The sequence below is a fragment of the Leucopleurus acutus genome, assembly GCF_964270905.1.
Source record: "Leucopleurus acutus genome assembly, chromosome: 11".
Lineage (NCBI taxonomy): Eukaryota > Metazoa > Chordata > Mammalia > Artiodactyla > Delphinidae > Leucopleurus > Leucopleurus acutus.
In genome coordinates, this window is record NC_139152.1 from 98,560,274 (window position 1) to 98,573,085 (window position 12,812).

General features: G+C 50.1%; 1 protein-coding gene across 1 annotated transcript in view; it reads left to right on the forward strand.

The window, feature by feature from the left end:
- Positions 1-667: 667 nt before the first annotated feature.
- The window catches only part of SAMM50 (SAMM50 sorting and assembly machinery component), a 32,613-nt gene continuing 20,468 nt past the window's right edge, over positions 668-12,812 (forward strand). Inside the window, exons 1-7 of the mRNA XM_082850850.1 lie at positions 668-839; positions 5,732-5,842; positions 7,267-7,368; positions 8,196-8,283; positions 11,313-11,419; positions 11,899-12,029; positions 12,267-12,354. Coding sequence (XP_082706976.1) covers positions 819-839; positions 5,732-5,842; positions 7,267-7,368; positions 8,196-8,283; positions 11,313-11,419; positions 11,899-12,029; positions 12,267-12,354 — 648 coding nt within the window. The 5' untranslated portion in view covers positions 668-818. The remainder of the gene's footprint in view (positions 840-5,731; positions 5,843-7,266; positions 7,369-8,195; positions 8,284-11,312; positions 11,420-11,898; positions 12,030-12,266; positions 12,355-12,812) is intronic.

Consider the following 12,812-nt stretch of genomic DNA (forward strand, 5'->3'; position numbering starts at 1 on the left):
GCCCCAGGGCTGTCCTGTTCTCCGATGTGAGTGGCCGCCATGCGAACCCCCGATGACACGCACTGACATTTACTGCAGTTGAAAGAATAATGGTCATTTATCCGCTGCTCACTAAGTGCCCGGCCCTGCGCCAGGCGTTAATAACACTCTCATGCGAGCCTTGTAATCCATCCCTGCGAAGCAGATAAGACCGTCACACTTCATTTTGCCAATGAGGAGGCTGAACCCTGTGGGGGTTCAGTGACTTGAAAGCTCCGTGCGGCCAGCAGGAGAGGAGCAGGGCGCCGATCCGGATTTGTGCGGCTCCAGACGCCGGGTGAGGCCACTGTTGCAGCCGCGTGTGCCGAGCCTCGGCCAGAGCGCGGGGACAAGCGCCGCACCATTGGGCCGAGGTGCCAGGAGGGTTAAGGGAGACACGTGAGTGAAGTCCCGGCGCGGCCACCAGCTGGTCTGGTCTCCCCCAGGGCAGCTCCGGCACTCCCAGCGGGACCCTCACGCAAGGCCCCCACCACGCGCCAGCAGCTTCCCGGGCGCCACAGAACGCTCGGCGCTCGGGCGGTCTCCAAGTCGCAGAGCTTCCCGGGGTAGGCGTGAACATCCGGGTCATAGATTCTTAAGGACCAATGAGTGGAGGAACCGTGAGCCAGGAGGCGGGGCGAAGGCGGGACATGATGGCCGCCCCCATTCAGCCGCGTCCGGGGGCTTGTGGGTGTTGCACCAACCGGTAGCTCCGCCACTGGGGACTCGCTGTCTGCCTCACCCGCTGAGCCTTCGTCGGGCCAGGGCAGCTCTGGGAGGCGGCGGCCAGAAGAGGAGCCATGGGGACAGTGCACGCCAGGGTAAGAGGCCCAGCGACCCGCGGGCTGCGTGACCTCTGGGTGGGCGCCGCGGGGGACGCCGTCGCGGCTGCGGCCAGGGTTGCCCTGGTGAGGGGACTGCAGGGCTCCGAGGCCGGTGCGGAACGGGGCCGGGGATCTCCGCCTGTAGCGCCCCAGCGCTGGGCCGCCGCGGGCCGGGTGGAGGAGGCCGCAGAGATGCCGCCAGCAGGTACAGCAGGCTTTCGAGCAGAAAACGGATACTCAGAGGAGGGGCGTGACTTGCCCAAGGTCACTTAGCGAGGCAGTGGCCCGGAAAGGACTCTCGGGCTTTGCGTGATGTCCTACAGCGGAGGTATAAGTTCTTTCTATCCTTAGCGGTTTCGGGCGTCTTAGTTCCTTACCCGTCACCTTTTCCGAACTCTCCCGCCCAGCCGCTCCCGGGGTCTTGCTAGACTCAGAGCACGAAGTAGTGTCTTCCAACCCAGACCCAGTTAGGAGTCCTCGTGTCTCTTGGTTACCGTGCAAAGACGGAACCTCGCTGAGCTTTAGTACTTCCTTTTGAAGTGGAGGCAGTGATAGTATTCACTCGCCGGGCTGTTAGGAGAATTGAAAGACAATACACGGAAAGCACTTGCCTGGGTGCTTAGCGCGGCACCCAAGCTGTTCTTTATCGTAATCTTAACTGAGACCCACAGAGTGACTGTTTGTCCAAGGTCATACCGTTAGAGCCTCAGAATGTTCTAAAACTCAGACCTCCTGAGTCCCAGCCCTCAACACAACTTCTCTTCTACAACGTGGTTGTTTGAGTTGCCCTGCTGAGAAGTTGTCAGGAGTTTCCCAAAAGAGTTTAGCACAGACTTCTCAGCCTGGTGTGCGGGAATGGACTTAACTTCCATTTCCGGATACTTTCTGCAAATGAAACACCGTTCCTCTTTCGACACACTCTTTGGACCGTGCTGTTGGGCGGAGCTTCCTCTCTCATCACTCACCCCCACTCCCATCTTCAGCTGGCAAAATAGTCCCATCTTTTAGAACTCAGTTCAAGTCACTTCCTATATGAACCTCCTTATCTCTCCTCATTTTGGATGTGTTGCCAACCTCCTTGACATTTCTGCTCTGGTGCCCTGTCTTAGCTTTGCATTTTTGACTTATCCTTTTAAAGTCTAAGTTTCTAGATGACGGTAGGAGCTACATTTTACTTGCCTTGCATCCCTTGTAGCATCTTCGCAGAGTAAGCATTCATTCGTTTATTCAACTAATATCTACCGATGGTCAACTCTGTGCCTGGCGCTCTTGTAGGTGCTAGGAGTACAGGAAAAAAAAGTCTCTGCTTTTATTAAGCTCCTTTGACACTAAAACTGCTGCTCCTTTGATGAATGTATTGACAAGAAGTAATTTCAGTTCTTTAATTTGACCTTTACATTTCACTAGCCAGCGTTGTTTGAATTTTGGTCAGGACTCACAGTAAGAAAACATCCCATATTTGGTATCTGGTACCTTCATGCATATGTGAAACAAAAGTTTTCTGAAACAGTATTTACCCTTGATACCTATTATTTTTTCTTGTATTTTCTATCTGATTCTAGTCTATATCACTTTACGGATGCTGCTCATAACTCAATTAGATTTATTTCGTGTCCTATTTCTCCAGCTAGCACTGCCTTGCCTAGTGCCTGGCACGTGGCGTTCGATAAAATTTGTCCACTCACTAGTAGACCGATCTGCTTAAAGGATAGAGGCTAGATCCAAGTATTTATTTTAATTCATTTCACTAAATGCGTACCCGGACACTGGAATGTAAATTCTGTGAGCGTGAGGACCTTGTAAGCGCTTGTCTCATAGTGGGTGGATATTTGGAGATTGAATGAATCTCTAGTAGTTCATTTAGGACATCAGGCTTTGGTGCAGTGGTGAAACTGTAAAGACATCACCTTTTGAATTAAGGGCTAAATTTCAGATTTAAGAATACAGATGGGTCTAGCATGTCTTTGGTGAGGTGTGTTTCATGCTTTTGAGGTTTTAGGAACCGTAATGGAAATTTTTTAGCATAGACTTTATGCCCAAAGTCTATTTGTCAAGCATTCAGATTCAGAAGAATGAATATGTGCGTATATTCCTAACCATAGTATATGCTCTGCATAGACAATCTGCGCCTCTATAATATACTTTTTTGCACTACATAAACTTAAATATAGAAAGCATATTCATGAAATGTTGCATTAAAAAGTTACTATTGGGCTCCCCTGGTGGCGCAGTGGTTGAGAGTCCGCCTGCCGATGCAGGGGACGCGGGTTCATGCCCCGGTCCGGGAAGATCCCACATGCTGCGGAGCGGCTGGGTCCGTGAGCCATGGCTGCTAAGCCTGTGCGTCCGGAGCCTGTGCTCCGCAACAGGAGAGGCCACAACAGTGAGAGGCCCGCGTACCACAAAAAAAAAAAAAAAAAAAAAAAAGTTACTATTTTAATTTGTTCATATTTTTGAGAAATATAGTAATGATGTCGTTTTAAAAATATTTACACACTGGACTTCCCTGGTGGCGCAGTGGTTGAGAGTCCACCTGCCGATGCAGGGGACACGGGTTCGTGCCCCGGTCCGGGAAGATCCCACATGCCGTGGAGCGGCTGGGCCCGTGAGCCATGGCCGCTGAGCCTGCGCGTCCGGAGCCTGTGCTCCGCAACGGGAGAGGCCACAACAGTGAGAAGTTCACGTAGCACAAAAAAAAAAAAAAAAAATTTACACAACAAAAACGAAAGGATAATTATGTGAAATAAATTCTGTTTCTTTGCCCAGCATTATCTTCCCTTTTTACTTCTGTAAATAATCCACTTCTGCCGCTGAGGGAAGGACTGGTTCTGTCTTATTCACGGCTGCATTCCCTGCTCTTTAGGGGACAGTAGGCACTCAGATGTTTATGAAATGTGAGAACAAAAGAAAAAAAATCATTCACTCACCCATTCCATAAATATTTGAGTATTTCTGATATAGCAGGGCAGATAAAAATAAGAAAAAGCAGTACCTGTAAGGGTCATAAATTTCCTCCAAGAGGTGTCTTGTGAAGGAGGGACTGATTCTCCCTGAAGAAGCCAGGGATGGCTCACAGAGGAGATGGCACTGAAGGTGGTTCTTTCAGCTCTTTCGGGGGAGGCAGGTAGTTAACCTGGGCGGAGAGAACCAGGTGTGCACAGACACAAAGGTGAGGGTCGGGGGTGGTGGGGATTGAATCTGGAGTAGCAGGTGGGGGCCGCATGGTGGAGGTCCTCACGTGCCCTGCTAAGGAATCTAGTTGCATGTGCCCCTGAGGGCACCTTTGAGGACTCTCGGAGTCTTTTAGGGCAAGGATGGGAGAGAGGACATGGCGCTGTCAGGCCATTACCTTTCCGGAGGACTGGTGGCGTGATGGAGGATGTGCTGACAAGAGACCGTGAACATTCCAGGGAGAAGGTGAGAGGGGCCCCGAGTCCCCACTGCTCCTCATTCTGCAGATGTCAGATGCTCCTGTGCGCTTCAGAAGTGCTTATCTGTAGAGAACTGGTAGAGTGAGGAAGCAGCCGGATACTAGTTCCCATAGTTTTCCCCAGAGTTGCCTGTTTCTCCCATCACCTGGTGCCACACTAGACCTTCTGAATCCATTTCCACGAGTGTCTGGCAATCCCCGTATATATGTAATAAATACAGACTGTTATGTGTTCATTATTATACATACTATTATATTATCATGTCTCCATAATTATTATTATAGAATCCTTATTCAGAAGATGCTAGAATGCTTTTGAGACAATGTCAGTTCAGACTGAAGGAAGGGACTGCTTTCTGGCTGGCCCGTTTTATGAGCATATGCAGTTCCCCTTAGTTTGTGAGACTTTCTGAACCAAAACGAATTATGAGTCCAGAAACGTATTTTTTACTAATTTGGCTGGTTAATATAATTATCCTAGAATGTATCCAGTTTTGATTTAAAAAATTAGGATACTTTCTATAACGGGAAAGCAAAAAAAAAAATTTTTTTTTTTTTGGTCTTCAAATGGGCGTCAGGTGTACAGAACTGGGTGCGGTATAGTCCTCGGTTCGTGGCACAGCCATCGTGGGTTTGTGCCTGACCCTTTCGCTGATGAATTTTCGTCTTTGCTTTATGAATTAACAATACTCTGGACAGCGAGGGGTCAGCGCCAGCCTAACACCTGTGCGTCGACAGCCACTTATGCTGCCCGTGTGCCCCCCACCCTGCTGCCTTCAGCTCCAGAGGGCACCACGGTCCTGAGTTTTCTGGGGCACCGTCTAAAGACAAAACTAAAACCTTTTTTTTTTTTTGGCTGTGTTGGGTCTGCATTGCTGCGCGTGGGCTTTCTCTAGTTGAGGCGAGCGGGGGCTACTCTTTGTTGCGACGTGCGGGCTTCTCATTGCGGTGGCTTCTCTTGTTGCGGAGCACGGGCTCTAGAGCGCAGGCTTCAGTAGTTGTGGCACGCGGGCTTCAGTAGTTGTGGCATGTGGGCTCTAGAGCGCAGGCTCAGTAGTTGTGGTGCACGGGCTTAGTTGCTCCGCGGCATATGGGATCTTCCCGGACCAGGGCTCAAACTTGTGTCCCCTGCATTGGCAGGGAGATTCTTAACCACTGTGCCACCAGGGAAGTCCCAAGCTTTTGTTTTTTTTTTTTTTTTTTTTTGCGGTAAGCGGGCCTCTCACTGCTGCGGCCCCTCCCGCTGCAGAGCACAGGCTCCGGACGATGCGCAGGCCCAGCGGCCATGGCTCACGGGCCCAGCCACTCTGCGGCATGTGGGATCCTCCCGGACCGGGGCACGAACCCGCGTCCCCTGCATCGGCAGGCAGACTCTCAACCACTGAGCCACCAGGGAGGCCCCCAAGCTTTTGTTTTTTAATATAAGTTCATTTATCTGTGGTTCCTCCCTCCCTTTCAGAGTTTGGAGCCTCTTCCAGCCAGTGGACCTGATTTTGGAGCATTAGGAGAAGAAGCTGAATTTGTTGAAGTTGAACCTGAAGCTAAACAGGAGATTCTTGAGAACAAGGATGTGAGTATCCTGTTGAGGGCTGGATAGAGTTGTTACTAGAAACACTCGCTTCCACAAGCCGCTGGGGAAACATAAAGGGATTAACCTGTGTCAGCACCTTTATCAAAGGAGAGTTTGCAGCCAACTACATTTCAGAAAGACTGGACACTTGGAGAAATAGTTTCTGGATTTAAAGGAATCGTTTTTCCTTGGTGATTATTTACGTGGCAAGTGTAAACAAACACATTTTTGAATTTATGTTACAAAAAAAAAACCCAAAAGTATTTCAAAGAGAAACTCAAATTATGCTTAAGTTAATCTTTGTTCCCTGCTCCCAGAAAACAGACCTTGGGTCTTGAATAAAAGTTTTTCTAAACTTGGCTGCCTTTGAAATTAAATACAGTGGGAGAAATGTAAGCACATTTTTCATTGATTCTTTTTTTTTTTTAGATGTTGGGGGTAGGAGTTTATTAATTAATTCATTTATTTTTGCTGTGTTGGGTCCTCGTTTCTGTGCGAGGGTGTTCTCTAGTTGCGGCAAGTGGGGGCCCCTCCTCATCGCGGTGCGCGGGCCTCTCACTGTCGCCGCCTCTCTTGTTGCGGAGCACAGGCTCCAGACGCGCAGGCTCAGTAGCTGTGGCTCACGGGCCCGGCTGCTCCGCGGCACGTGGGACCCTCCCAGACCAGGGCTCGGACCCACGTCCCCTGCACTGGCAGGCGGACGCTCAGGCACTGCGCCACCGGGGAAGCCCCGTTAATTCTTTGCTTAAGGTCTTAGTATAGCACTCCGATGGCCTGTAAGTCGTGCACCCCTGCCGCTGCCCATTGCCCCGCCTCGATTCGTCTCGTGCTCACTGCCATCTACGGCACTGTGTGCGTTGCCTCTTTCTCTCCCCTTTAGAATATAATCTCCGTAGAGGCAGGAATTTTTATGTTTTGCTCACTGCTATGTTCTCAGTGCTCAGAGTGATACGTGGTTCATAGGTAATCAGTGCATTTTTATTGAATGAAGTGAGCATTTATAGACAGGTGAGAGGCTCTGAGCCAGCATGTATCAGGCTACATTGAAATCCACACAAGATCTCTGGTAAAATACATGCCGTTACTACACCAGGTCACGGTCAGCGTCATCCAGAGGCCAGTGCTCGGGGAACATTTGGGGAAGGATGTGTAGGGGACCTCTGCACCCTGCCTGGGGTTAAGACTGACCTGGTCCTTGGTCACTTGGCTGCAGAGACCTTGTTGATCTCATTCACAGGAAGTAAAGACCTAGTCAGTTCAAGTGACCAGTTTTTTGAAAAGGTGAGGAATTAAGAAGCGTGGATCATTAAATTAAAAAAAAAAAAAGTCTTTGAAACTAATTTCAGACATTTGTCTTTAGCCTCGATGCCTGACCTCTTGCCCTGTCTGATACTCAGTAATCTGCGTCCCCTTGTCACGTCTAGGTGGTCGTCCAACACGTTCATTTTGATGGGCTTGGAAGGACTAAAGATGACATCATCATGTGTGAAATTGGAGATGTATTTAAGGCTAAAAACCTTATCGAGGCAAGTATTCCCTCTGCTTGGCCTTCTTGTGCATTCCTTCTGAAGATCCCATGAAGCTCTGTGTGCTCACACACTGAGTACCCCGCCCCAGCCTCCACGGATGACCTTGTCGCCTACGCTGAAGGGGGCTGAGCCCCCTCAGTTCCCAGAAGCCTCCCACATACTGACATGCGTTTGCTTTCGCCCTTATCCCGGAGAAGAGGTGTCTGTCCGCCCGTCCACCGCTGGCCCCTCTCTGTGTTCCTCACAGCCGTCCCAGTGCTGCCGTAGAGCTGGTGGCAGTAGGTGTTGACCCTTCCCGCACCCCATTAGCACTCAGTGTGCTTCCCCTTGAGGGCCCTCAGCGACCGGGGGCGTGGGCTCTTGGTAGTTACCCACCCTCGCCGTCTCCTCGGGGCTTTACTCTGTTTATCCATTGGGGTCTTTCCCGGGTTGCACTGTCGTCTTCTCCTCCATGGCTTCCTTCTGTCCTTCTGCCCTCGGCACCACATCTCCCAGCCTGGGCGGAGTCGCCAGCAGCCTCCTAAGGCCACGCCCAGCTGCCTTCTCCCAGTCCCCGTTTCACTTGACCTTTCAGCAGTGTTCGGCCATTCCCACTTTAAAAAACTGTATTTTTTTTTTTAAGCTTAAAGTAACTTTTTACTAAGTAATCTTTTTACTCAAGTAACGGCTCACTTGTCTGGTCTTAGTGGGGCGCTCTTCTCGGGGATCAGTACTTCACACCACATGCTAAGCCGCCGGCCTAAATGCTACAGCCACCATTTACATTCCCGTATCTTAGAGGAATACAGTCTCTATTTTTATTATTATTATTTTTTCTCTTACAGGTAATGAGGAAATCTCACGAAGCCCGTGAGAAATTGCTTCGTCTGGGAATATTTAGACAGGTGGATGTCTTGATCGATACATGTCAAGGTGCATATTATGGTGCGGTTTCTGTTTGATTCCCTCCGTCCTCCAGGATCACAGACACCTTGTGTCCAGGCAGAGAGCACCTGTGGCCTCAAGGAAGTAACTGGATCTTTACGTCAGGCCGAGGGAGGACGGGTGACTTTGAAGATGCTGTTGTCTGAGCCCCTGGATGGTACCAGGGCTCCGAGAAGGAGAGAGCCAGGCTTTTCTGAATAACCCACCCCAGCAGGTGTCCGGATGGGCTCTTAGCAGAGTCCACCTAAATGTGTGTTAAAGAGGAGGGCAGTAGGAGTCAGATTTCACTTTTGGTTTTTGTTCATTTGCTGTGTGATATTGGGCAATTCTGTCCACTTGGTCAGTGTTTATTCTTTCGTTAATGAGTCCCTGCCATGGGGGGAGACAGTAGCAGACAAGGCATAGTCTCCTGAAGGAGCTTCTGGTCAAGTGGGACAGTGTCGGGGACAGACAGAGAAGTGAGGACAGTTCAGCTGATAAGTCGTGCTGTAAGCGGGGGATGCTGGAGGAGGAAACTTTGCCTCTCCTGGTGGGGCGGAGGGAAAGACGGATCAGAGATTTCCCGGAAGGGGTGATACATGAGCTCAGACCTAAAAGATGTGTGTGAGTTCGTTTGGGGAGCAGGGCTGATGAGGAATGCTCCAGGGAGAGAGAGAGTGTTTAATAGGCCCAGTGGCCAGAGAGAGAAAGGGTCATTGGGTGGACCACAGGGCTCCGTAGAGCCAGAGTGCAGATGTGGGGAAGGAGAGTGATGAAAGATAAGGCAGGAAAATGATCAGGAGACTGGATCGTGAAGGACTTACTACATGGCTGCAGACTTCATTCTGAGTTGAGTAGACATCTGCTGAAAAATACATATGTGGAATGAATCAAGGAACAGGTGAACTCTTCAGGATTGAGTGGAAGATAGTTTTGAGAAGATAAAAATGAAACAGTAGGGCTTCCCTGGTAGCGCAGTGGCTGAGAGTCCGCCTGCCGATGCAGGGGACACGGGTTCGTGCCCCGGTCCGGGAGGATCCCACATGCTGCGGAGCCTGCGCGTCCGGAGCCTGTGCTCCGCAACGGGAGAGGCCACAACAGTGAGAGGCCTGCGTACCGCAAAAAAAAAAAAAAAAAAAAAAAAAAAGGAAACAGTATATGAAAGTGCTTGCAAAAATATAAAATACTATATGAATGAAAGGGATTTCCATTATCTGGAATATGGATTCATCTGTGACTAACAGAGACACCAAATACCAGTGGCTTAGGCAAAAGAGATCTCTCTCCATGACGGGTGGGAGACCACCATCTGGGGCTGGTGTCGTCATAGCTCTGCTCCCTGAGGTCACGACCTGGGGCTGGTGTGGTTTTCTCCTGGTGCTTGTCACTTCACCGTCTCTAGGGTCCCCTGGTCCCTGCGATGGCTGAGCAACGTTCCAGCCTCAGGAAGGAGGAAGGAAGGGTGAAAGGGCACACCACTCTCCATGAGCGCCTGTCCCACGTGTTGTACACGGTTCTCCCCTCTCATCCCACGGCCACATGGAGCTATAGGGCAGGCTGGGAAGTCAAGTCTATGTGGCCACAGACACAGCCAACACGCGAGGATTCAATTACGATGAGAACCATGGTTCTCAAAGTGCACCCCCAACCAGCAGCTCTGCTCTCCTGGGGACCTGGCAGAAAGGCACATCCCACTGAAGCCGTCTGGCACGGCGGGCCCTGCAGGTGACTGATGAGTGCTGAAGCATGAGACCCGCTGGACTGGTATGCAGCAAGAAGGGGTGCTGGGACACCACCGGCTGTCTCTGCCCCTTGGAGTCGCGGTAGTAATAACAGAAGTGTCTGTGCTGGGCTCCGTGGGGAGGGTTTCTGTACACGACCCAGTTGGGGCCTTACAAAAACCTGGTGAAGTGTCACGGTTATTCTTCTAGAAAAAAACATTTTTCAGCTAAGGAAACAGGCTCAGAGAGGTTTAAGCGACTTGCCCCTGGTTGAACAAATGCGTGACAGAGTGGCCCTTGCCGCTGCTCCGGAGGGCTTGCTTCGTGGCAAGTCTTGTGGGTGGCATTTAGTTTCAGCGCTCTCCTGTCTGTCGTAAATGTGACGTGTATGTGGTCAGCTGGTCCACTTCTGTCAGTGGTTCTCCGCCCTGGCTGCCTTTAGAATTACCCAGGAGCTTTTAAAAAAGAATGGACGCCATCCATTTGTCGAACACCTAGAATGTACAACGCTGAGAATGAAGCTTAGTGCAAGTCACACTTTAGTTCGTAGTAACGTCTCACTGTTAGTTCGTCAGTTGTAACAGACGCACTACACTAGTGCAGACAATGAGAGGGGAAATGTGTGTGGGGGGGTGCGAACTTTATACTCAGTTTCTCTATAAACCCAAACCCGCTCTGAACAGTAAAGTCTGCTAATCAAAAAGAAAAGTGGTGTCAGGGCCCCACCCTAGACCAGCTGAATCTGAGTGTTTGCGAGCCAGTGTCTGGGCGTCTGTGAGTCTGACAGCTCCCAGATGCGGCTGGTGTCCAGCCAGGGCCGCAGGGGCGCCCAGGCTCCTGCGGCGCTCAGCCCTGCTCCCCTGCCCCCGGGGCCCACAGTGGCTAAGGGGTAGCTGCACTGAGTTCAGGCACCACACCCCCCGCTTGAGGAAGGACAGGAAGATCCACCTCCTCCACCTGTGTCGACGTGTTGCTTCTCCGCCAGGGTTCCTAGGGCCCCTCTTGTCACAAGAATTCCACGTTGTAATGTCAGCTGAATTGAGGCCCCAGGTATTCTCAAGGGCCTCACTAGTAGGGGAACAAGTACGTTTGGCAAATAATGTAAATAACGTGTGTTTAAGTAATGCTGCTGCTGCTGATTCCTTGCAGCAAAGTCCGTTTTTGATATCTTCCGTTTGGCGTCGAGGTGTAATGGGATTTTGTGTGTGCATGTACTTGGGCTTTAAACCCAAGCGTTTTGTCATTTACAGCAGTGGGACCAAACATAAAACTGCATACTGGAGCTGTCTGAATTGTTTCATCTTTTTCACTTATTAGGTGACAATGCTCTTCCCAACGGGTTAGACGTTACCTTTGAAGTAACTGAATTAAGGAGATTAACGGGCAGTTATAACACCATGGTTGGGAACAACGAAGGCAGCATGGTGAGATACAGGTTTTTCCCTTCCTAACAGTGGAACTTCCAATCGTGAGCTTTGAAGACACGACTGATGGTAGTTTGGGAACTCTTTCACGCCCCTCAACCTTTATTTGTAAACTATCCCGTGGTCCTCATTAATCTTAGAGTTGATTATAACATGCTTTGTTATAAGTGTGGATTGTTTGGGAGTGATGTGGGCATATCACATGTTCATGTTACTAGTTTCCTGTGGAAATTCCCGTAAACTCCAAACCCGTAGAGTTGACTTCTCTGAGCTTCAGTCAGAAGGTTTAGCCTTCTTGAATTCACCAGGTGTGTGCGCTCAGCGGAGGCACGCTTGAAGGATGAAGAGCGACCACAAATGAAAGGCAGACCCGCATCTACAGTTTTGTTCTGTTTGAGTGAGTCCCTTAGCTCACGCAGGCTTTCTAAACAGTTATCATTCCTTCCATTTAAACCCCTGCTATTTTTTTTTCCTCCTAGGTACTTGGCCTCAAACTCCCTAATCTTCTAGGCCGTGCAGAAAAGGTGACTTTTCAGTTTTCCTATGGAACAAAAGAAACTTCGTATGGCCTGTCCTTCTTCAAACCACAGCCTGGAAACTTCGAAAGAAAGTAGGAAGCCAAACAGATCATTGAGTTCAGTGGCCTTGTTTAAAAGTTAAAATAGGTGGCTTGTTTGTGAAAAGAAACTCTGCAGAATCAGCTGACCCTTCTGCAGTGTTACAACAAGCCCGTAGATTTCCCCATGAAGATGAACCCCTGAAGTATATTTTTAAATCTGTTGATTTAAATGTGTACAAGTTATAATCACTGTTTCAGCTTTTAAAGCTCTGTCCCATTGTCTCCTAGTTTCTCTGTAAACGTATATAAAGTTACGGGACAGTTCCCTTGGAGCTCACTGCGCGAGACAGACAGAGGAGTGTCAGCCGAGTACAGTGTAAGTAGCTTTTCAGTCCTTCCCTTCGGACACTGGGACCAAAGAGTCTGTTGATTGATTGATTCCCAAAGACAGCAAGTGGGGGCGGGGCCGGGCGCGCACAGCCACTGTGTGGTCCGATGCTCGGAGCCTCAGGCACTGCTGCTGGGGTCGCCCTCTGTTCTCTGCCCTGCCGGCCGGCCACCTCTTCACCAGCCAAGTGCACGTGCCGGGCCCAGAGAGTGGCTGATCTCCATGGTGGCAGCTCCTTTGACCTGGTCAGATTTCTTCCCTGCTCCTGACTTCCTGGGGCACCATCTGTTTGTCCTTCCTGTACCTGCTAAGATCGAAACCTGATAGCCAGTGAAAGTTACTTCAGGTTTCTGGAAGCTTTCATCATTGGTTTACAGTTAGTTGACGTCTAGCAGGATGCAGCGCATGGAGTTACTATCGTTTGACCATTTTTTGGCTTTACGATG